The 26996-nt window shown below is 33.9% G+C and overlaps 1 protein-coding gene across 16 annotated transcripts in view; it reads left to right on the forward strand.

Annotated features, from left to right (window-relative positions):
• CCDC171 (coiled-coil domain containing 171) overlaps positions 1-26996 on the forward strand; it is a 499054-nt gene that overhangs the window by 384503 nt on the left and 87555 nt on the right. For all 16 annotated transcript variants that reach the window (XR_008481645.2, XM_035306113.3, XM_035306098.3 and 13 more), the window contains one exon: positions 5743-5874. Coding sequence is in view for 15 of the 16 variants with exons in the window: in XM_035306113.3 (XP_035162004.1) it covers positions 5743-5874 (132 nt within the window). In the remaining variant the exon portion in view is untranslated. The remainder of the gene's footprint in view (positions 1-5742; positions 5875-26996) is intronic.

Genomic DNA, 26996 nt, shown 5'->3' on the forward strand with positions numbered 1-26996 from the left:
AGAGATGGCAATAACTGTTTCACAAGGTGGATAGCAGAGTCAAGTGATGTAGTGTGGAGAGTACAGTTGTCCCTTGGCTTCCTTGGGGGATTGGTTCCCAGGCCTTCAGTGGATACCAAAATTGATATATTTAAGTTCTTGATATAAAATGGTGTAATATCTGCATATAATCTATGTACATCCTTCTGTACATTTTAAATTATCTCTAGATTTATTTATAATACCTAATACAATGTAAGTGCTATCTAAATAATTGTTATGCTGTATTGTTTGGGGAATACTGAAAAGGAAAAAAGTTTGTACATGTTCAGGACAGATGCAGCTTAAAAAAGCATACAGTTCATCGTCAAATCCATAGATGTGGAACCTAAAGATATGGAGGGCTAACTGAACTTTGAAAAGTATGAAGTACTTTTGGAGATGCTAATTATATTATTACTAATAGAAATAGTATTGTTATCTGTCTGTCCATTTGATTAATTAAATAGTTAAAGAAAAGGTTAAAGAGGGAGGAAAATGTTCGTTTAGATATAACTGTCTTATCCCTGAATATCATTCTCATTTCATTGACACACTTTGATCCTTCCTCCTATCACTGAGCATATATCAGAGTCTTATAACTGTCTAATTTCATATATATACACATATTTTTTTCTTTGTATACATTGTAGAATTCATGAGTTTAGAATGGTGTTCTTGTCTGATCATACTTACTAGGAGTCTCTGAAAGCATAGTGTTTTTTTGCTACTGTATATTGCAGAGTATACGGTTAACTCTGGCTAGTTCCCTTCTCTTTGTATTTACAAAAGACTCTCCAGTATGCCTCTTCTACTTGTTTAACCAGAATTTATGTTAATTAGGTATTAGGATAAATGGTCAATAGTTGTGACTGGGAAAGTTAACTGTGGTCAGGAAAGTTAGGACCAGTCAAGTTGTATACTAGACTGTATAAAACTTGAAAATATATCAGGAGATGGTACACTAATTTCTGGAAAAATTGCAGAAAGGAACCAGAGAGTGTCTTTGAGATGGCACCCTGTATTGGCAATATAAGCTTGCCTCACTAGAAATTGTAGATTCTCTCGTGAGAGGTAGTCATTTAAAAAATCTTTTTAAATAATAAAAATATTATATTTCTTCTGTATCTCCAGAGGAGAGGATGACCATTTTTTTCTGTAAAGGCCATATAGTAAATATCTTAGGCTTGGTGAACCATTATGGTCTTTGTCTCAACTACTCAACTCTGTCATTGTAACAGGAAAGCAGCCATGGACAATAGGTAAATGAATAGGTATAGTTCTAATAAAATTTTATTTATAATAACAGATAGTGGGCTGGATTTGGTTCCCAGGCTGTAGTGTGCTGACTGTACATCGCTCTCTGGGGCCTAGGTTGAAAAATAGTATGCAGGCTGTTCTAGTGCATAGAATGAAAAATAAAAGGAAGAAGGGGAAGCAGTAAATAATCAGTGGGAATGAAAGGAAGTACAAGGGAGGGAGTAGACAAAGGAGGGCAAGAAATGGAGGCAAAGTACAACATGAACACAGGATGATGAGAATGGAGATTATAAAAAATATTGTAGAGGTCTGTTTTCATATTGGAATATATTTAGTAAAAAGTTTTATTTCGAAGCACTGGAGGCCATAATAGATTGGAGTGAATAAAATTTAAGCAGACTAAAAGTATGACACGAAGCCCCAGTATCAGTTGCCATTCCTAGGCATTTAGGATTCAGACAATGTAAGCATCTTCTTACATGTTTTTAAGTCTACCTCAGTTTTTACGTATACCTTGACATCTTCTGGCTTGGTATCCTATTGGTAAAAATATAGCGAAGCTAGTAAATCATTTCATGAGTTTTTTTAAATTGGAAGATAGAGTCCAGAGGGATTTATAGCTGTGCATGATAAAAGATGGAAGGATTTGAGCAATTTTTCTAAAACTGACTAATTTAATTTCATAGTTGATACCTAGCACAAATAGCTTTTTTATAAAATTTGTTTTGGTAGGAGCATAACAATTAGAAAACAGATTCTTTACTTGTAAGTAAAGGCTAATCAGAGAAATAGGAATAGTATAGTATAGATCTTGTGAATCACTTAATCTAGAACCGGATTACAATAAAATATATTTTAAAGTGATATTTATCTTGAAATAAATGTATTTCATGGCACTGTTTTGACTTTTTAGAAAGTTTCACTTATTTTTCTTCTCTTGTTTTTTTATGATCTATTAGAAATGTCTCTTTTCTGAAAGTATGTAATAAGAAAGGGCGTAGGTAAACTGTTCTTTCTAAAAATCAAAATTTTAGAGTAGAAGTAATATAGATTTTAAAAATTCTTTTAAAATATAATATTGCATGATTTTAAAGAATGTTATAGAAGGTATAACATTTGATAATGAGATTTACATTGGGAAATTATGAAAAATTTATATGTTAAAAATGAGCTTTTAGGCATTCTGAAGAAGAAAAACATTGTATACATGTATCAGTGGTATGTATAAATAAATGAGAATAAAGAGGTATAGAATCTTAATTATATGATGAATAATAATGTGTTATAAACATAAAGTTTGATTTTGAAATTAAAATTTATTTGAAATTGTAATTTTTCTACAGGCAGGTGACTGCTGGTTGTTTTATTCCTAATTCACACTAAACTCTGTACTTGAAAAGATAAACTTACTTTTCCTTTTAGGAAAAAAATAATTTTACTATTCCAATATTACTTCAAAACTTTTTTGACAGTAAGTAATTTGCTTTAGATCCTCATTCTTGAAAATAATAATTTTCTATGCAATAGACTGTATTTTCTAAAGAAATTCCACATTATCTCTCTTTTAATATGTTAGTTACTTTGTTCTCAGTCTGCCTGTTCTATTCTTTTCATGAACAAATTTAATGAAACAAGGTGAGAGTCCTTTTTTACTGTTCTGTGTGGAATCTGCCTGTTCACAACTTGAAATTCAGACGTGCCTTCTGCATTCTTTCTGAACAGTCTCTTCTTTCTACTCTTTATTTTTCCTGTTCCTTGTCATCTTTCTTTTCTTCCTCCTTTGCTGCATGATTGTATTTTTGCTTATTCTAGTGTCATTGTTTTATATTCTTTCAACATGATGCTTTCACTCCCTTTACTCATTAAAATAATTTATAGATAATTCTTTTACAAGACTTTTCTAAAAACTTTTCCTAGAAATATTTGAGAATATTTTAGATACCCACTCTCAAAGTTTCAGTTTAATTTAAAAGCGGAAAAAACTTAAAATTTTAGTAGAAGTATTTGTGATATTGCATCTATTTTATATCATGGATCTCTCACTCTTGATGGCACACACCATCAACATTCAACTGATAATTTGTAATTAAATGAAAGTATTAAAGCATGCATACTATTCAAATGATTATGATATTTGTCATTAGGTATAGCAAAAATAGTTGCATTTTGCAAGTTTTAAAAATTCAATATAAAGAATTATATAATTTGGCAAATTAAGTAATGTTATACCAGAAATATTGAAATGACAATATATCAGTTTTAAATACAAGATGCCACAGCTTAACATTGCTCATAATGTTTATTTAGAGAATATAAAATGTGGCTTACTGTTCACTGTATTTCAGGCTTCACGGATGAAGTATGGTGCCTAATACTAATCAGGTTAAAGGACCTCCAGTGTTCGAACTGTGTTGCGGATGATACCTACATTGCTTATGGTTTTTTCCCCCTCTCTCTTTGCCTGTATTAGCAATCTGCTTTTGTACTTTGACATCCAGGATTTCCCTAGTGAATTTTGTCACAGAAAAAAGAGAATCATCAATATCGCAGTTAAACTTGACTTTCAAAGCTAATAGTATCTCATTTGGGGGCTCAAATTTAATAAATTTTCTTTGATTCTGGGTGAGTTTTTAAACATCAAACAATGAATTGGCCAGGGTGCAGTAAAATATTTAGATCTATTGACTATGGTTCAGAAGGGTAGAAGGCAAAACACTAGTGGTTTGATGTTGATAAATTCTCAGAACCTTAATCCACATTAATGTTTTCTTTTATCTGAGTGCACATTGGTGACAAAAAAAGCAAGAGAAGGTATTCATAAGTGTAAAATACAAAACCTAAAACAAATGTATTTGTAGAATGTGATTTATTTTGTTATGCTAAGTAAGTTTAACAGCATTCTTACCCTGATTGACGACTCTGGAGAATGTTTGTTGCAGATAAATATACATTCTGAATATGGACTCCAGCATGCATGTGGTACTCACATCATTATAAAAATTATATCATAGTGTATGTTTTATAGCATACACTTTGACATTTTCTTATTGACAGAAAGTCTTCAGATCAACTTGGGACATATAAGGATTTTTATACCCATAGATTAGCATGGACAGTTAAAGATGTCATATGTTTGTGTGTGTTTTCTGGCTTAAAGAAACTTAATAGGTTGTGATAGTTTTGTGAGATGTGTATATATCTTAAGTAACTAATTAATATAATAAAAATAATTCAAATAGTTTTACAGGCTGCCCGAGTAGAATAGAAAAATTAAGGAGAAATTTTCTGTCTTATTATTTTTGACAAGTTACATTTGAAGTTGCTTGGATAAAACTAGAGATATAAGTGTATTTAATGAATGTTTATAGTTATCCCTGTTATTAATCTTTACTACCTCATAAAAAACATTTTGTTCTGTGGCATTAAGCTAATTGTATAAAATTTGCTAAATATATGGTAGCAAATAGATAATTTTTTAAAACCTATTCAAGTATAATGAAAGTTAGAAAATATGCCATGTATTGAAAACTCCTATTATTAACCTATATGACTGAAATGAGAGTTTACTGATTTTAAATGCAAACTAAACCGTGGGATTCTTAAGGCTTTTACTAAGTTTGAAAATTAAAAACCATAATGTCTTTTTTGAATGTTTCCATTTATATTATATGAGAAATATTTTCTCATTTTCCAGAAGGTGGCAGTGTGATATCAACTGCATGTGATTCCGTGCTGACTAGAGAATTGTTTCTCCCGTATAGGTGATGTGTTTGCATTGTTGCCTTTACGAATACTTAAAATAGAGTACAAATACTACTGATTTTATCTGTTGTTTTGTTTAGAAATTGTGTTACTGTGTTGGTTTATATGTATTTAATCATTAAAACTCAAGTTAAATAAAATCCTGCAATTCTAGAAGAGTAAAAAGGGCAAACAAACCTTTTACTTGTATATTTTTAAGTCTCCTTTTGTGTTGAGTATATTTGTTTTAATTCTAGGGTACATATTATTGAAGTTTTCTTTTCAAAGACTAGTTCCTAATAATTATCTTGTCCAATATATATCAATTCATATTAGTTAAACACAACGTGTTACTAAGCAGGTGATAATGATTAGGAGATTACTGTTGTTTTTGACTTTGTGAATGTTTTTTCTTCCCTTTTTCTTTTTAGGGTGGAACTGTGAAAAAATAATTCAAAACCTCTTGATCAGAAGAGCTCCAGTGACTCTTCTTCCCCTCCCTCATTTCAAGCAGGAGGATGCTTTTTCTTCTTAACATTCTCCCCCAGCACTCTGAATTAGAGATTTATTTGCAACGAAAAATCAATTAGTCCTAAATTTATTCATGGATTTCAGGTCCAGCGATCAATGCAAGTCCACTCAGTGGGCTCAAGGGGACCCAGTTCATCCCAGTTAATGTGTCTGAAGGGGAATTACCATTGATGCTGTTTTTTTCCCCTTTAGGTCAGAGATCAGATCTCGCTGTCATGGTCTGCGGCAAGTAGGAATGACTTCACCCTGCAGCTACCCAAACTGCACCTGGAGACCTTTGCAATGGAGGGGCTCAAGGGCGGGCCAGAGGTGGTAGCATGCCAGGTTAGAGTCTAAATAACATTGTTTGCTACTGAGACATATAGAAAAATAAATTGCACTAACCGGAGAGAATGAAAGCCTCAAAGTATTGTGAATAATTTAAAGGAGATGCAAATAAATGTGTCTTCATTTTTCTTCTATCATGTAACAATACACTTTATAAAATATTTTTTTTCTTTAAAGCCTAGAACTAGCCTATTAAAACAATCCAGAAAAGTGTTTTTAACAAGGAAAAATGTGTTTTATGGCAAAGTGCGGTATTGAAAGAAAATACTTTCCTATCAGCAGAGGACAATAAGATACTAGGCTGTTATTTCTTTAAGTAAGTCTCAGTTTGTTGCTCTTATTGTTTGAAAATGAGTCACTTTAGGGAAAAAATAATAAAATAAATCACTTTAGATGTAAACATCAAGAGAGATACTTGACATTTCTCAATATTAATTCCAAAATATATCCAACCTTTCTTATGGAGTAATTTAATTTCAGCAAAACTAAAACTTACCTGTATTTTCTGTTGAAGAGTAATTTACCCTTTAATATTTAGTTTTAATGAGCATCATAATATGTGAAAACTGGGTCATTTCATTTATAAAACTTAAAATACCAAATTATGAGACCTCAGATAACTTTAAAGTACACTAATAAATTTATTTTTAGAAACATTCATTTTCAGATGCTGTAGGTATCCTTCTACTTCATGTCACTATTGTATTAATACTATTGTGATCATTTTTTTCCTTAAGGTTATTTTTCTTAATCTGACAAAATGAAATTCAGTGTGTCCTTTTAATACCCAAAACCTTCATTACAAAAAGAAAACTATCAACATTATGTAAATTATCGGAAGCCTGATATTTCAAAAGAGATTGTCCTTATTCAAGTACTCTATTTCTTCATGTATTTATAAGGAGAAATGTCTCTCAAAACTTAGTGTGTCTTTCACATGTTGAGATTTAAAATAATCTTTTTCATTCTTTAGTTTATGACCCTGTGGAATTTTAATTTTGTAGGAAATTAATGTCAGTTCGTGTGGAGCTATGTTAATTTTTTATATGCTCCGTATCCTAATTTAATTTGTTATTAGTATCAAATTAATGTTCTACAAGGAAAAAAATACTCATTGCATTTTTCATTAGATTGTCCAGTATATCTAAAATATATATAATTATAAAACTAAACATAAAATATTTTTATTTTCTGTTATAGTGTAGAATGCTGTACCATTATTTAGGATAAGATTTAAAATGTGTATTTTAAATTTGATTATCAGTATTTATGAATTCATCCTATGAATACAATATGATTTGAGATTTTTCTAGTGGTTGTAAAATAATCCTTCACTTGGCTATTTCAATTCAGAATCTCACAAGTCTTAATATTTGTCATAATTTACAAATAAGGACTTCCTCAAAACTAGATCTTGGTAGTTTGGAAAGAGACTGATTCCCAAAAATGCCCTTTTTGGGGGTGGTAATATCTGAAAACAGCAAGAAGGAAATGTAGAGACCCATAGTTTAAACTGCTGTCTTTTCCAGGTTCTAATAAAAATAGTTACATACATTCCCAGTGGGATAAGTTCCATTGACATGCTGTAATACATACTGTAGTTTAGTAGTGTACATCATAGTTAGAATATTAGGAGACATTTGTGATAATAATAGTACCTACAATTTCAGCGAACACTTAACTATGTACCAGGTACCATATTTAGCTCTTTGAATGTATCATCTTATTTAATTCTCACAATGAGCCTGTCAAATAGTTGGCACTATCTCCCTTTTACACTTAAAACAACCACCACCACCCACAGCAAACACAACAGGTAACTGCTCAGATCAACAGCAAGGAAAGGGCAGAGCTGAGAGCCTGGATTTAAGTCTAATAGAATTTGACTGCTAAGCTGAACTAATAATTCTGATACTTAAAAATGTAGATACATATGTTAGATGGTAAGAGTAAAACCTTAGATATCTATAATAGAATTTTTCTTCCATTTATAAAAAAATTATACATCTATGTATGATATAGTTCATAGTTTATGCTGTGTTGTAGACTAATTATAGCCTAATAGTGTGAAACTCTAATTTCACTTTTATTTGCAGTATGAAAATATGTGCATTTATGCTAAGTGTGGCTACTTAGGAATTCAGTAGTTGTTCAACTTTGTACTCTGACTCTGTACTGATGAAGTGGACTATTCAGAGTTCTTAACCTTTGATTATGAAGAGAGGATCACTCAGCAGGATGTGGTAGTATATGAACCATTTGCCCATCTTACTCAGCTATCATTTATAGAAGCAGGAGCTGAAGTTTTCTGTCTTTTTCAATGGGGGCAAACTTTATAATAGGTATAATCCTGAATAGAAGGACCAGTGAACATTATTATTGAGTGAAGTGGATTACCTATATTCTCTGAACCCAGAAGAGCACATGACTGATGCTTTTCTATGGAGGAAAATTCAGTTCAACTTATTTCTGAGATCTGCTACATTTTCCCACCAATTTCCTTAGCCAAATAAAAAAAATAATGCTACTGATCCCTGAAGCTTGCAGTAGGATTGAATGCAGCAATGCATGTGAAGTGGAGTACAGTGCCTAGCCTAGTAAAAGCACACTGCAGGGTGGCTGTTATTATTGTAGCCATTATAAGGCCTTTGTAAAGATGAAGTAAGCAACAGTAGCTTGTTTGCATTACTTTTAAGGTGTGTGTATGTTTTATTTTGAGGAATGGTTATTTAAGATCTTCTTTTTTCTGTATCTTTCCATTTAGTTTCTTTACCCTTCCCTGTTTCTTCAAAAGTTTAAATAATTTTGATCAAGCACAGGCTTCCATAACTTTTCCATGGCATATGATGTTCCACTGAGGCCATGTCTCCAGTGAAATCCTTCATTTAAGTTCCTACAGCAAATTTAAACCTACGTAGTACTTTTATCTTCCAAATAACAGCAAATAGGCTTTCATTACAATATTGAAAAGAATAAAAACACCCATATTAGACCGATTAGCTTTAAATGAAAAGTCTAGTATAGTGTGAATGCAGAGAACTTTGTAAAAAAAAAAAGATTCTATTTATATTTTATAAAGATAATACCTATTATTCATTATCTTATACTCTGAATTATATTTTTTCAATAATTATGTATTATTAGGTAATAACTGGCAGATATTAGTAGGCATCCAGTAAATGTTGGTGTTTCCATTTTGATTCAGTAATAAATAATAAATAATAGTTAAACAAACAGTAATGTTTGTTGAGTACTTACCCTGGGTCAGTTACTGTGCTAGGCTTCATTCAATAAATGGTACCAGGATGACTGGCTAAACATATGCAGAAGATTGAAACTGGACCCTTTCCTTACATCATATACAAAAATCAATCCAAGATGGATAAAAGACTTAAATGTAAAACCTAAAACTATAAAAACCCTGGAGGACAACCTAGACAATACCATTCTGGACATAGAAACAAGCAAAGATTTCATGATGGAGACTCCAAAAGCAATTGCAACGAAGACAAAAAAAATGACAAATATGATCTAATTAAACTTAACAGCTTCTGCACATCAAAAGAAACTATCTACAGAGTAAACAGACAGCCTATAGAATGGGAAAAAATATTGCAAACTATACATCTGATAAAGGTTTAATGTCTAGCATCCATAAGGAACTTAAACAAATTTACAAGAAAAAACCAACCACATTAAAAAGTGGCACAGGATATGAACACATACTTTTTAAAAGAAGACATACATGCAAGCTAACAGGCATATGAAAAAAAAGCTCAACAACAGTGTTGTTGATCATTAGAGAAATGCAAATCAAAACCACAATAAGATACCATCTCATACCAGTCAGAATGGCTACTATTAAAAAGTCAAAAAAATAACAGATGCTGATGAGGTTGTGGAGAAAAGGAAACACTTAAACACCATTGGTGGGATTGTAAATTAGTTCAGCCATAGTGGAAAGCAGTGTGGCAATTCCGCAAAGAGCTGAAAACAGAACTACCATTTGACCCAGCACTCCCGCTACTGAGTATGTACCCAAAGGAATACAAATTGTTCTACCATAAAGACACATGCAGGCATATGTTCACTGTAGCACTATTCACAATAGCAAAACATGGAATCAAAATGTCCATCCATGGTAGACTGGATAAAGTAAATGTGGTACATATACACCATGTAATACTGTGCAACCATAAAAAGCACGAGATCATGTTTTCTGTGGGAACATGGATAAAACTGGAGGCCGTCATTCTTAGCAAACTAATGCAGGAACAGAAAACGAAATACCACATGTTCTTACTTCTAAATGGGAGCTAAATGATGAGAACACATGGACCCATAGAGGAAAACAACTGAGGCCTTGAGGGTGGAGGGTAGAGGAGAAAGGAGAGGATCAGAAAAAGGTAACTATTGAAAACTAGGCTTAGTACCTGGTGACAAAATAATCTGTAAAACAAATCCTTGTGACATGAGTTTACCTATAGAACAAATCCTAGATTTGGGGTCTAACTTGAATGTGAATATAAGAATTAGTGAATTTGCTGCTTTTTTGGTTGTTGACAGTAAGAAGAGTTTACTACTTGGCAGTTAAAATTTTAGAATACTACTCTAAAGATTTTGTATGGTTTCTTCAAATTTTCTTTAGTAGAGTTCTAAGCAATGCTAAACAAAACAAAATATTACAAGAAATGAGATGCTAAGGTGCACAGAAGAACTTATTTTCTCTTTTTGTTTCTTTTCTCTTAAAAAATTTGATGCATAATAGATATACATGGTTTTAGGGTACATGCGATAATTTAATATGTTAATATAATTTGTAAAGCTCAAATCAGTGTGCTTGGGTTATAGATCCATCACCTTAAATATTTGTCTTTTCTTTATATTAGAACCATTCAAATTCTTCTAGCTATTTAAAAATATACAATAGATTGTTGTAAACTATAGTCACCGTACTGATCTAACACTAGGTCTTATTACTTCTGTCACTCCACATATTTGTACCCATGAATCAACTTCTCTTCATCTCCTTCTCCCCATTACCCTTCCTGGCCTCTGATAATCACCAATCTATGTATCTCCATGAGAGTCACTTTTTTAGCTATAACACATGAGTCAGAACATGCAATATTTTTCTTTCTGTGCTTGGCTTATTTCACTTAACGACCTGCAGTTCTATCTATGTTGTTGTAAATGATAGAATTTCATTCCTACCACTTTATTCCTATGGATACATATAATTCATTGTGTATATTGATATCACATTTTCTTTATTCATTTATTAATGGGCACTTAGGTTGTTTCCATATTTTGGCTGTTGTGAATAATGCTGTAGTAAAAATGGGAGTGCAGATGCCTTTTGATGTATTTATTTATTTTTTATATATACCAGTGGTGGAGTTACTGGATTATATCATTCTATTTTTAGTTTTTTGAGGAAACTTCATACTGTTCTCCATAGTGCCATACTAATTTACATTCTCCCTAATAGTGTGCAAGGATTCTCCTTTCTCCATATTTTTATCAGCATCCATTATTGCCTGTCTTTTTAATATAAACTTTAACCAGGTTGATATGATATCACTCATTGTAGTTTTGATTTGCATCTCTGTGATGGTTAATGATGTTGAGTATTATTTTTTCCTCTATCTGTTGGCCATTTGTATGTCTTCTTTTGAGAAATATCTATTCAGATTTTTTGCCCACTTTTTAAATTGCTTATTTTTTTGCTATGGAGTTGTTTGAGCTCCTTGCATATTCTGGTTATTAATCCCTTGCTAGATGGATAATTTGCAAGTGTATTCTCCCATTCTATGGGTTGTTTCTTCATGTTGTTGATTGCTTCCTTTGCTGTGCAGAAACCTTTTAACTTGACATAATCCCATTTTTCTATTTTTGGTTTGGTTGCCTGTGTTTTCAAAGTCTTACACAAAAAATCTTTGCCCAGATCAGTGTCCTGGTTTGTTTCTCCAATGTTTAGAAAAACTTATTTTAAGGGTTTGTTGCAAAGTGAGATAACAATAATGATCTTAGTTTTAATTCAATATCAATATAAATAGCATTTAAATATTGATTATAGTCATTGTGAGTTATGGCTTGTCATCCTCAATCTATATCTTCTCCTAAGATTTTAGTGTTTGATGACTAGGAAAACTGCTAGATAATTGGCTTTGCATGTCAGCTATTACTAGAGCAGTTTTGGTATTATCCCGTAAGTCTTTTCACCATTGTTTTCTCCCATTATTCCTCCTTCCCTTTCTGTGCCTGATGCTTGATTTCTAGGTTTCTTGTTTGTTTGTTTGTTTGATGGTGGTGGAGAGGTGAATGCACCAGATTTTTAGGACACAATCTTGAGGGTGAAAATATAAAATTTTACTCTTTTCATTTAGATACTTTATCAGCCCATAAAATCCTCCCTCCCTCCTATCCTCCCTTCCTGCCTTCTGACAGGATCTTTCTCTATTGCCCAGGCTAGAGTGCAGTAGTGTGATCATAGCTGACTGCAGTCTTGAATGCCAGGGTCAAGCAATCTTCCTGCCTCAGCCTGCTGAATAGCTAGGACCACAAGTGTGCACCACCATGCCCAGCTAATATATTAAATTTTTGTAGATAATATTTTATTTTTTATTTATTCATTATTTTTGTAGAAGCACAGTCTTTCTGTGCTGCCCAGACTAGTCTAAAACCTCTGGTCTCAAGCTGTCCTCCTGTCTCAGCCTCCCAAAGTGTTGGGATTACAGTCATTAGCCACCATGTCTGGCTCTTTATTTTATTTTAAAAGATTTATTACAATATGGTGTTTTCTGTATATTTGTTATTAAAACATAGTCTTGCATGCTAAGGTAGTGCCTTCTACCTATCAGCTCCTTCTGAAAGGTAGAAGGAGTTCTATAAACTTGTCTTTTTAATATTGGCAGATAAGATATATTATGTCTTGCATCCTGGGTTATATTTCAGACAGTGGGTTTGTTTCTTGTGTTTTTTCTCATTGAGATTTTTATCTCTTTTTACCTTTTGAAAAGGACAAGATGACATATGAGGGCAAGTAGTTGCATCCATGTAAAGCTTCTGCTACAATTTTAAAGAATCTTATAACTTTGTACTCCTTAATTCAGCTTAATGTATTTATAAATTATATACCTTGTTGTGATGATCCCGCATCACTGATCTGAACTGAGACTAAGTAAAGTCTGGTAGAACTTCTTATAAATTCATTTTTCTAGTTTTGTTGTTTATTATTAATACTTTTCTTAAAAGGAAAGAATAATTAGGAAGGAAATAAAATTATAGCAGAATCAGTATTACAGAAGGTTGAAGCAGTTATGCAACTTTGCTAGAAAGTAGTAGGACTGGAAGTAAAGCAGATGAAATCCTTCCCCCTATAGACACAAATTACATAGGTAGCAGGGATTCTCATTATTTTATACAATTGTTATCTTTTTTTGTGTGTGTGGAATACAACGTTCTTTCTTGTGAAGGATGAATACATATTATTCTTGTGGCTCTGAAAGTGCTACTGGAGTTCTATCCTAGAATCACTATTTTCTGTGATCCTTTGACCCTCAAGTCTTCCAGCATGTCAGTTCCCTCATCAGTAAAATGGGGTTGATCATACCCGATCTGGTGCATCTTGGGGTGATTATGAGAATCCTATAACATGTATGAAAGAATTTGGACAATTAAATAGCACGAATACATATTTTTGAAATCATTTTTCTTTAAATATTTGACACATAAACATTCCTTGGTCATGTATATATAGATTGCTTAGTTTTCAATTTCAGGTTGATATTTTTACTCCTTTCAAAGATAAGCAAGTAAATCAGATTATATGCAAATTGGCAATCATAAGTCTGTGCAATCTACTGTATGTCATTAAGTTTGCTAGAAAATCATGTTGATTAGAATGGGAATTATTTTCTTAACAGGATAGTATTTGGAAAAGTTAAAATAATTTTATTTTCTGGGGAAGGTAGTCAGCATGGTAGTATTAGAAAAAGCCTATATGGAGAGTCAGAATGCCTGGATTGAAGTCCTGGCCCTGTAATTTAACCACCTTGGTAAGTCACTCAACAGCACCAAGCTACCATTTCCTCATCTGTAAAAGGTGACAGTGAAGCCAGTCTTGCTTTTGCTCACAGGATTGTAGGAAGATCAGATGAGATAATGTGGATATGAAGGTGATTTTTATGTTAGAAAATGCTATATTAATAAAAGTTAAGTTGGACTGAACTATAAAAGGCCTAAGATCAGGAATGGTGACATAAGTATATTGAGAAATGTTTTAGTGTTTTGACTTTTGGAGGTTTTTGATTGATGACCTGTTCAACATGTGCCTTAGAAAAAATAAAATGTTCAACAACTTTAGTGTTTCCTCCCAGTTAAGTATACAGCCATTGCTAAGACCCAGGTGGTAAATTCATGCCATATACTACTATTTAAATAATCATATAAAGTAATGCAAACATTACTACTGTTTCCATATTTTAAACCATTTTGTCACCTTTATTTACACCATTTAATTTTGGGATGATTTTAAATTCTAACTCTGTGAAATGATGACAGTATTTACATTTAAGTGAAATGTTTGAGATGCAATTAGTAAAAAATAAAAATGACAAAACACATCAAAGTACCGTACAGAATGTTTTTTGTTGTTTTTACAACTTTCACTTCTAGGTGGCCTTAAGTAGAAAAGCTGCTGAAATGATGTGAACATAATTTCTTGGTCATTAATGTTAAGAGGCAAAAACTAAATCTAAATGATGCTTTATCTTTCTGTTCATTTAAGGCCTATTTTTAAATATAACTCTAACGATTATATCTTTTAATACTTATTATTGAGAGACCGAAGCCTGTGAGCAGTTGAACTTTTGAGTGCTACAACCAGAATTGCTATTCATTTTAGCTACTTGGACAAAAAACAGTGTTTGATGGACTGCCTAGGTGAAGACCTGGAAAAGGAAGGGTTATCCACAATTTGAGTGAGTTTATTATGGCTTAGTGATTTGCTGATTGATTTCATTTGCTGTCAGTTAAGGCTCTCTTAATGTCAGTTTTCTTTGCATAATGCCTTGAAATAAAGACTAATGAAGTTCTTCAAATTGATGCCGCTTATATAAACTGACCCTGATTTGCCCTATTCTGCATGACAATTTAAGTGACAGGAGTTAGAAGAAAATAAAGCAATGAATATGCAACTTAAGGATTAAGGGAGATGCCGTAAATCATTCAGTCTAAAACTAGGTACAAAGGTAATTTCTTGTAATAATTTCACAGATGTTTTACATTTGTTAAACAGATTATTAATATTCTCAAATATATGTTTTCATGTATATATATGTATGAATTGAAGAAGAGAACTAAGCATTATCCTAACAGGGTTTCTAATTCTTTTCCCTTTTATTTAAACTTGAAATTATCAAAATCACAGTTTTAAAAGTATTTTATTTAGGATATCCACATGCAAAAGAATGAAATTGGACCTTTATCTTACAATGTGCCCAAAAATCAACTCAAAATGGATTAAACAATGTTTAAAAAAACCTAATACCATAAAACTGCTAGAAGGAAACATAGGGAAAAAGCTCCTTAGATTGAATTTGGCAATGACGTTTTCAATGTGTTAACAAAAGCACAGGCAACAAAAGCAAATATAAACAAATGGGATTACATCAAATTAAGAAGTTTCTGCACAACAAAGGAAACAATTAAAATGGAAAGGTAACCTGTGGAATGGGAGAAAATATATATAAACTGTATATGCAGTAAGGAGTTTAATATCCAAAATATATGAGGAACTCATACAACACAATAATAACCTTTTTAAAAAATGGGCAAAAAACCTAAAAAGACATTTTTCCAAAGGGCACATGCAAGTGACCAACAAGTATATGAAAAGATGTTTAACACCAATAACCATCAGGGAAATGAAAATCAAAACCACAATGAGATATCACATCACAACTGTTAGGATGGTTATTACCAGAAAGTCAAAAGACAAGTGTTGGCAAGGATGTAGAGAAAAGGGAACCCTTGTGTACTATTGGTGGAAATGTAAATTGGTGTAATTATGGAAAACAGTATTGAATTTCCTCAGGAAATAAAAATAGAACTATCATATGAGTCAGCAATCCTATTTCTTGGTATATATCCAAAGGAAATGAAACCATTGTCTTGAAGACATATCTGCACTACCATGTTCATTGTAGCATTATTCATAACAGCCAAGATATAGAAACAACCTAAGTGCCCTCTGATGAATGGACAAAGAAAATGTTTACACACACACACACACACACACACACAGAGAGAGAGAGAGAGAGAGAGAGAGAGGAAAATTCAGCTTTAAAAAACAAAGGAAATCCTGCAGTATGCAACAACATATATGAACATGGAAGATGTTATGCTAAGTGAAATAAGTCAGACATGGAAAGACAAATACTGCATGATTCCACTTATACACAGAATTAAAAAAAATCTAACTCATAGAAACAGAGTAGAAGGTGGTTACCTGAGGTTGAGGGTGGTTAGGGGAATGAGGAGGTAATTGATCAAAGGTTAGAAACTTTCAGTTACAAGATGAATAATCTTGGGAGAGTGGTACAGTGTTATATAATATATATAAATATAATTTTTTCCCAGCTACTGAAACACTGTGATACTGCAAATAAACTATGGTCTTAGGAGAATTTCATGGCACTCTTATTATTTATTCCGTCACAATGTACAAAAAGTAAATTCATTTTTTTAGTTGAGAATCAGAAAGCACCTGGGAATCAATGTCCTCAAAACAAACAAAATGGCTATTTATTAAATATGTGCAATTCTTTGTTTATTAATTATACCTCAGTAAACCTGTTTTAAAAAACTAAAATGGTAATAATTTTTTTTTCAGAGTGATATAGTTTAACATCAATGAATTTTGTTATAGAGTAGAAATTATAGGGATTATTGAAGGAGATGATAACCCTGGCTGAAGCTTGCAAATTCCCAAACCAATTTGCTGTATTACATCAGAATCAGAATGGAATCATGGTGATAAAAGGGCTGGCTCTTAATAAAGACATAAAATGTTTTCTCTCTTTTTCTCTTTGCCAATTTGCTTTTCTTCAGGTATATTGAAAATTGTTCATATTAGATTTAAGTAAACCACAAACAAATACATCAAATTATTATAATTCTAGCTAAATATATATTTAGCACCTCTGTCCAAATTAATATAAAGAAACCAATTATGGATGTACTTTGCTGAAATTCATAAATAAAGCCAAGAGTTTGATGTGAAAAGAGGAAAGTTAAAGTCAACAATGTGTGGATATGTGGATGTATTTACTCTGAGTCAGCTTAGATTAAGTGCACTTTCTGAGGAGCTGTTTGTTTCGAGATAATGGACTGAGCAGTTTTTCTTTGGTAGTGAACCACTAGCTCTCAACCCTGCAAGCGATTTATTTCTCTAACTTTTCTTTTTGTACTAACACTATGTTTTAAGAAAATTTATATATTGAACCCGAAAAGTGAGATCTAGGATGTGTCTTTGGTCCATTGTCAGATCTGATCAAAGCAGTTGCATCTTTATAGGTCGATTATGGAACAGACACGTGGGAGGTGCTGGTTATAATTTTGTTTAGTGGGCAAAAAGTATAAATCAGAAAGAGATAATTGAGATAGAAAATGCCCTTTATTAAGCCCCAAATGTTCTTTGCAGGAACGTGGATGAAGCTGGAAGCCATTATCCTCAATGAACTAATGTAGGAACAGAAAACCAAATACCACATGTTCTTACTTATAAGTGGGAGCTGAATGGTGATAACACATGGACACATGAAGAGGAACAACACATACGGGGGCCTGTTGGGGGCAAGTTGGGGGCGGAAGAGCATCAGGAAGAATAGCTAATGGATGCTGGGCTTAATACCTAGGTGATGGTATGATCTGTGCAGCAAACCACCATGGCACACGTTTACCTATGTAACAAACCTGCACGTCCTGCACATGCACCCCTAAACTTAAAAGTTGAAAAAAAAAAGAAAAAAGTGAATCAGAACTTGCCATTCCTTCCTTCTTATACAGCTTAATGGCTTCCACCCCCTTTAAAATAAACTTTAAACTTCTCATTTAATCTTGGGCTCTTCATGATCTGGGCCCTGCTGCTATCCAACTCCATCACCTTAACACTCTCTGTTTCATTCACTGAACTATAATGACAATGACCTTTTTCCTGTAACTTGGAAACAGCACACATATCGCCATTTTAGAGGCTTTGTGCTTGCTGGTCCCTTTCTTGGTATCCCTTTCTCTCAAATTTCTGCAAGGCTTACTCCTTTACTTCATTTATGTCTTTGCATAAATATCACCTCATAGAAGCGGTCTCTCATGCCTAACTAAAATAACCTCCCTTCTCCCTTCATACTTCATAGCCCTGACCTAATATTTCTGTTGTTATCTATTTCTCACCAAAATGTCAGACCCAGGAGGGCAGGGCTTTATCTTCTTTGCCACTGTGTCTTCAGCACCTAGAACATAATAGGTACTCAATAACATTTGTTGAATATGTTAATGCATGAACTGGGATTTTCTTCCTTGTGGCCTTTTTGAGAGGCAGAACTGCATGCAAATTAAGGAAAAGAGTAGGAGGTTTGGAATCAAATGGACGTCTGATTTCCAGCCATGTCCCTCTTTAGCAATGTGCCCTTAAGAAAGTTATTTATGAACTCAGCATTGGGACCTTTATATCTAAAATGTTGCTAAATGATTTCTGTTTTTCAAGAACTATGTAAAAAGTAAGTGATTATTCATGTTGTCACAGAAAACAGACTATATCTATTTGCATATGCTTTATTTAGTACGGCCAGAGAATGGCCTTCTTTTGAGTGAGGAGCCTAACCACTCTGCACAGGTGTATCTATTTACTTGCTAAGTGTTAGAGGGAGTCAAAATAACTGTGATCTCCAAGGAGTGTACTCTTAGATATCAAATATTCATATGAATGTTTCCACTTACCAGCGCAAGATGTCATGATTTTGACATTTGAGCAGAGGTAGACTGCCTGAATTCTAGCTGACACCATTCCAATGGAATCCAAATATTCACCCATATACTCACATTGTACTCTGTCTTATCTATATGTCAATAGACTCCAAAGCAGCTCTAATAATCTTCATTGTAAAACTCCCAACAATGTCAAAACGGAGTAGGTGCTGAAGAAATAACCATAATAATATATTTATGTCTGTGATGGAGAGCTAAAGTCATGAAGTTAACCTTCTTCTTGGTTTTCTATGGCCCACAATTAATTCTGTTTTAGTCACTAACCAAACTACTTTTACTTAATCAGACCTTGTTTTGCAATACATTAATAAACCCAGTGGCAATTCTATACTTTACAAATATGACAAACATTTTGTAGGCTGCTTACATTTCTAAGTCCCTAATGCAAGGCAATTTATTAGTATTGTTGCTATCTTCTGGGAAACTCATTCTTCTTTGACTTTTTCTAAGATTACTGTTGCCTTTTATGGTTTTCATGTCCATATGCAATGGTTTTCAATAGAAACTTTTTTCATACTTTGATTATTTTGTTGACCCCTTTTTCGTATTTTTGTAGGAAACCATGCTGTTTTCTTTTTCTATATGTCATTGTCTCTTTGCTCTTTCTTTACAATAATCTCTAGCATAGTAAGGGAAGTAATCACCATCAATCTAGAAGCTGCATTTGCCCTTAAAATTGGCTTTGATTCAGTTCTAGTTGGAAGTAATACATTTGGAAAAGAATTGGTCTTGTTTTTGGCACATTTAAGTTGTATATGCCATGGTTGAGTGGAGGCCAGAAAAAAAGTTTACAGTCTAAACAAAGATACAAAGAAAACATCATTTTTTAAAAGTCTGCTGCAAAAGTGTTCTTCAACTCTGCTGAATATAGTTTCCCATGAGACTCCTTCTCATACCTGAAAAGCTATTATATTTACATCCTTCAAATATGGTGCCAGTAAAAACTTTGAGTGATGGGATAAGTCAAGTCCGGGACCATTTCAAATGCTGGAAAAGGAAAATGAACTGGCATTCTCTTTTTCTTGTATAAAATAACACCAACAAAACAGCTGAACTACATGCAGCATCACATCAAGTCAATTTACAATTTTGTCTTCAGTTGTGCTTGACTAAGGAGGTTGTATATTTGCAACAAAATTGTTTCTAATGACTTGATACATTTACTATCCTTATCATTGTCACCATCATCACTAAAAAGTCCTTTAGTATCTGTATACACACTGCATTCAGTATCTAGTTACACATTGTTTTTACCATAGCCTTTATTTAGAAGTCATATATAATTTTAACTGGACAGGGGTGGCTCAGACCAGTCTATAAAGGAATAAAATCTTGTGTATATATACAAACCATAATACATGTAGGCCTAAAAATGGGCTGTCCAGGGAAACTTCTTATAAATAATGAGGGGGGAGGAACTTGGTTCACTAAAATCCTAGTTTTTATGTAAAAGCAAGGTCATTTTTTATTCTAGGTAGTTTTCCGGGTAGTGCAAGATGAAAGCCTTCCCCATCTTAGTAGTTAAAATGGAAATGGAATGTGATATCTCTGAGTCCCATTCCTTCTATACATATACTCATCATGTATGGATCTCATTCAGAATTAGAATTTATGAGGCAGATGAGCTAATCCTATGTGGGCAGGATTTGGGATATCACTCACTTGGTATTTTGCTTGTCAAGTCCTTTACTGAGGATAACAGATCCTTATAGTCAGGCTGCTGAGAGATTCATAGCATATTATCATTTTACATGTACAAGTATACCAGAAGTTGTTTTTCCTTTTCTTCAGAGTAATCTATGGTGTGGGTAATAGATGATTTGCTATAATTTCTAAGCTTAATTTTTTTCCATTTAAAAAAGACTAAGTCTTCTTCAAAATTATATATTTTTGAGAATCAAAAGATGTTTTGATGGAAGTTTAGAAGTTATATGGCATGATTTGTTAGAATAGAGATTCATTATTTTGTTACAAATGTTTATTGAACACCTATAGATTGAATGAAGTCCCAAGAAAATATCATCTGAAGTTCTTTCATTTGAAATATTTATTTTCATTACGTAAACAAAAATTGATAGCCCAGAGTCAATGCAGAGTAATAGTTATTAGTGAGTGTGAGATCTTTGATAATTCTGGTGTCATAGAAAAATTCAAAAGAGGTTTGCTTTATATCTTTTTCAGTTAATAAAGGAGAGAACATGGATTCAATAAAGGAGAGAACTGGATTCAATTGATGTTATATGAATGTTGTGATAAGTTAGCTGTGCACTTATGAAACTTGGGAAGCCTGGATTAAGTCTGCTTATTTCACTGACAAACAAACAAACAAACAGGCAAACATCAACCAATCCAAATCAAACAAGGAAACTTGCAACACATTGAGTGAACATGGGCTTTGGAATTGGACAGGCATGGATTTGAATCCCAATTCAGCATCACCAAAATATAGTTTCTTAATCTGTAAAGATAATATGAGTCTTACAGAATTATTGGAAGGCAGCTATGTTCACCGCTGTACCAATACATCTACAGGATTATTGTCAGAATTAGAAAAAATATACAAAGCTTATAATGTGGTGTCTGGTCCATGGTAACTGTTGTTACAACCAGGGTTCAGGCAAACCCTGGAACATGGGAACTACCGAGGAAGCTAGAACACCTTTGAGCAAAGATTTGGTAAAAGTATAGGCTTTATTGACTTCCATACATTCTAACTTATTTGACAGTTCCTGATTGTAGAATGTGGGATTCACCTCCTTTGGGGCTTACACAGGTTTGCCTTTGAGTGGAGAATTGAGCTGAATGCATATGTTCCTCAGATTACAGTGAATCTTTTGAGGCAACAGGCTGCAGAGAGTCTCAGAATAGCTGGCATTGCTATGACAGTCAGTGTGCAAATATAGACAGTTATCTGATATCCTCTCGTGTGATGAGCAAAATGCTAGGTCATTTTATTTAAGTATCTGCATATAAGAAGTTATGTGCAGAAGACTGGTTGGTTTAGTCCATGCCTTTGCCAGCTAAATCAGTATCATTTAAAAAACATTTAATACTTTATTCTCTTCTTGTTTGTTTATAAAATTTATATAGACATGTCTTTAAATGTGTATATCTTCCCTTTTTAAATTAAATGTTAGAATACTATATATTTACCTTTTTACCTTTTTATTTTGTAATAATTATAGATTCACGGAAAAGTATAAAAAGAGCTGTGCATGCTTTATCCAGCTTTCCCCAATGTTACATTTTACATCAATTTACGAAAGTATCAAAACCAGAAAATTGGCATTAGTACAATGAGTGTATATAGTTCTGTGACTTTTTTTCACATATATATTTGTATAGCCACTACCACAATCACGATACAGAAATGTACCAACAAAATTATCCCTTGACTAAGTAGTTTATGGACATATCACCCTCCACCCTGCCATCATCCCTAACTTGTAGCAGCCATTTAATATTTTCCATTTCTATAATTTTGTCATTTCAATAATGTAATATAAATGCGGTCATACAGAATGTAACTTTTCAAGTTGGCTTTTTCACTCAATGTAATGCTCTTAAGATCCATCTAAGTTTTTGCATGTATCAATAGTTTATTCCTTTATAGGTCAATATTAATTAATAGTTTATTGGTGACTTGTATTCATTGTATCAATGTATCACAGTTTGTTTAGGCATTCATTCATTGAAGGATATTTTGTGGTTTCTGGATTTTGGCTATTACATATAAAGCTGCTAGAAACATTTGTATGCAAGTTTTTGTGTGGCACAAGTTTTCATTTCTCTAAGATAAGTACTCAGGAATGTGATTGCTTAGCTGTATATAAGTTACATTTGATTTCTTTTTTTAAATTTATTATTGCATTTTAGGTTTTGGGGTATATGTGCAGAACATGCAAGACAGTTGCATAGGTACACACATGGCAGTGTGTTTTGCTTCCTTTCTCCCCTTCACCCACATTTGGCATTTCTCCCCAGGCTATCCCTCCCCAGCTCCCCCTCCCGCTGGCCCTCTCCTTTTCCCCCCAATAGACCCCAGTGTTTAGTACTCCCCTCCCTGTGTCCATGTGTTCTCATTTTTCATCACCCACCTATGAGTGAGAATATGCGGTATTTTCATTTTCTGTTCTTGTGTCAGTTTGCTGAGAATGATGTTCTCCAGATTCATCCATGTCCCTACAAATGACACAAACTCATCATTTCTTTTTTTTTTTTTTTAATTTTTTCTGATAGATTTTTTTTTTTAATTTTTTATTGGATTATAGGTTTTGGGGTACATGAGCAGAGCATGCAAGACAGTTGCGTAGGTACACACATGGCAGTGTGCTTTGCTTTTCTTCTCCCCTTCACCCACATTTGGCATTTCTCCCCAGGCTATCCCTCCCCACCTCCCCCTCCCACTGGCCCTCCCCTTTTCCCCCCAATAGACCCCAGTGTTTAGTACTCCCCTTTCTGTGTCCATGTGTTCTCATTTTTCATCACCCACCTATGAGTGAGAATATGCGGTGTTTCATTTTCTGTTCTTGTGTCAGTTTGCTGAGGATGATGTTTTCCAGATTCATCCATGTCCCTACAAACGACACGAACTCATCATTTCTGATTGCTGCATAATATTCCATGGTGTATATGTGCCACATTTTTCCAATCCAGTCTACTATCAATGGGCATTTGGGTTGATTCCAGGTCTTTGCTATTGTAAACAGTGCTGCAATGAACATTCGTGTACATGTGTCCTTATAGTAGAACGATTTATAGTCTTTTGGATATATACCCAGTAATGGGATTGCTGGGTCAAATGGAATTTCTATTTCTAAGGCCTTGAGGAATCGCCACACTGTCTTCCACAATGGTTGAACTAATTTACACTCCCACCACCAGTGTAAAAGTGTTCCTTTTTCTCCACATCCTCTCCAGCATCTGTTGTCTCCAGATTTTTTAATGATCGCCATTCTAACTGGCGTGAGATGGTATCTCAATGTGGTTTTGATTTGCATCTCTCTGATGACCAGTGACAATGAGCATTTTTTCATATGATTGTTGGCCTCATATATGTCTTCTTTCGTAAAGTATCTGTTCATATCCTTTGCCCACTTTTGAATGGGCTTGTTTGTTTTTTTCCTGTAAATCTGCTTGAGTTGTTTGTAAATTCTGGATATCAGCCCTTTGTCAGATGGGTAGACTGCGAAAATTTTTTCCCATTCTGTTGGTTGCCGATCCACTCTAGTGACTGTTTCTTTTGCCGTGCAGAAGCTGTGGAGTTTGATTAGGTCCCATTTGTCTATTTTGGCTTTTGTTGCCAATGCTTTTGGTGTTTTGTTCATGAAGTCCTTGCCTACTCCTATGTCCTGGATGGTTTTGCCTAGATTTCCTTCTAGGGTTTTTATGGTGCTGGGTCTTATGTTTAAGTCTTTAATCCATCTGGAGTTAATTTTAGTGTAAGGTGTCGGGAAGGGGTCCAGTTTCTGCTTTCTGCACATGGCTAGCCAGTTTTCCCAACACCATTTGTTAAACAGGGAATCCTTGCCCCATTGCTTGTTTTTGTCAGGTTTATCAAATATTGTATAGTTGAAGATATGTTGTGTTGCCTCTGATGCCTCTGTTCTGTTCCATTGGTCTATATGTCTGTTTTCGTACCAGTACCATGCTGTTTTGATTACTGTAGCCTTGTAGTATAGTTTGAAATCCGGTAGTGTGATGCCCCCCGCTGTGTTCTTTTTGCTTAGAATCGACTTGGCTATGCGGGCTCTCTTTTGGTTCCATATGAAGTTCATGGTGGTTTTTTCCAGTTCTGTGAAGAAAGTCAATGGTAGCTTGATGGGGATAACGTTGATTCTGTAAATTACTTTGGGCAGTATAGCCATTTTCACGATATTGATTCTTCCTAACCATGAACATGGAATGTTTCTCCATCTGTTTGTGTCCTCTCTGATTTCGTTGAGCAGTGGTTTGTAGTTTTCCTTGAACATGTCCCTTATGTTCCTTGTGAGTTGTATTCCAAGGTATTTTATTCTTTTTGCAGCAATTGTGAATGGCAGTTCGTTCTTGATTTGGCTTTCTTTAAGTCTGTTATTGGTGTAGACGAATGCTTGTGATTTTTGCACATTGATTTTATATCCTGAGACTTTGCTGAAGTTGCTTATCAGTTTCAGGAGTTTTTGGGCTGAGGCGATGGGGTCTTCTAGGTATACTATCATGTCGTCTGCAAATAGAGACAATTTGGCTTCCACCTTTCCTATTTGAATACCCTTTATTTCTTTTTCTTGCCTGATTGCTCTGGCTAGAACTTCCAGTACTATATTGAATAGGAGTGGTGAAAAAGGGCATCCTTGTGTAGTGCCGGATTTCAAAGGGAATGCTTCCAGTTTTTGCCCATTCAGTATGATATTGGCTGTTGGTTTGTCATAAATAGCTTTTATTACTTTGAGATACGTTCTATCGATACCAAGTTTATTGAGGGTTTTTAGCATAAAGGGCTGTTGAATTTTGTCGAATGCCTTCTCTGCGCCAATTGAGATAATCATGTGGTTTTTGTTTTTGGTTCTGTTTATGTGGTGAATTATGTTGATAGACTTCTGCATGTTCAACCAGCCTTGCATCCCTGGGATGAATCCTACTTGATCATGATGAATAAGTTTTTTGATTTGCTGTTGCAATCGGCTTGCCAATATTTTATTGAAGATTTTTGCATCTATGTTCATCATGGATATTGGCCTGAAGTTTTCTTTTCTCGTTGGGTCTCTGCCAGGTTTTGGTATCAGGATGATATTGGTCTCATAAAATGATTTGGGATGGATTCCCTCTTTTTGGATTATTTGTAATAGTTTCAGAAGGAATGGTACCAGCTCCTCTTTGTGTGTCTGGTAGAATTTGGCTGTGAACCCATCTGGACCTGGGCTTTTTTTGTGTGGTAGGCTCTTGCTGTCTCGACTTCTGTCCTTGTTATTGGTCTATTCATAGTTTTAGCTTCCTCCTGGTTTAGGCTTGGGAGGACACAGGAGTCCAGGAATTTATCCATTTCTTCCATGTTTACTAGTTTATGTGCATAGAGTTGTTTGTAATATTCTCTGATGATGGTTTGAATTTCTGTGGAGTCTGTGGTGATTTCCCCTTTATCATTTTTTATTGCATCTATTTGGTTGTTCTCTCTTTTCTTTTTAATCAATCTGGCTAGTGGTCTGTCTATTTTGTTGATCTTTTCAAAAAACCAGCTCTTGTATTTATTGATATTTTGAAGGGTTTTTTGTGTCTCAATCTCCTTCAGTTCAGCTCTGATCTTAGTTATTTCTTGTCTTCTGCTGGGTTTTGGGTTTTCTTGATCTTGCTCCTCTAGCTCTTTCAATTTTGACGATACGGTGTCAATTTTGGATCTCTCCATTCTCCTCATATGGGCACTTATTGCTATATACTTTCCTCTAGAGACTGCTTTAAATGTGTCCCAGAGGTTCCAGCATGTTGTGTCTTCGTTCTCATTGGTTTTGAAGAACTTCTTTATTTCTGTCTTCATTTCATTGTTTACCCAGTCAACATTCAAGAGCCAGTTGTTCAGTTTCCATGAAGCTGTGCGGTTCTGGGTTGGTTTCTGAATTCTGAGTTCTAACTTGATTGCACTATGGTCTGAGAGGCTGTTTGTTATGATTTCAGTTGTTTTGCATTTGCTGAGGAGTGCTTTTCCATTTATGTGGTCAATTTTAGAGTAGGTGTGATGTGGTTCTGAGAAGAATGTATATTCTGTGGATTTGGGGTGGAGAGTTCTGTAAATGTGTATCAGGTTTGCTTGTTTCAGGTCTGAGTTCAAGCCCTGGATATCCTTGTTGATTTTCTGTCTGGTTGATCTGTCTAATATTGACAGTGGAGTGTTATAGTCTCCCACTATTATTGTGTGGGAGTCTAAGTCTCTTTGTAAGTCATTAAGAACTTGCCTTATGTATCTGGGTGCTCCTGTATTGGGTCCATATATGTTTAGAATCATTAGCTCTTCTTGTTGTATTGATCCTTTTACCATTATGTAATGGCCTTCTTTGTCTCTTTTGATCTTTGTTGCTTTAAAGTCTATTTTATCAGAG

Source organism: Callithrix jacchus, chromosome 1 (assembly GCF_049354715.1).
Source record: "Callithrix jacchus isolate 240 chromosome 1, calJac240_pri, whole genome shotgun sequence".
NCBI classification, from domain to species: Eukaryota; Metazoa; Chordata; class Mammalia; order Primates; family Cebidae; genus Callithrix; species Callithrix jacchus.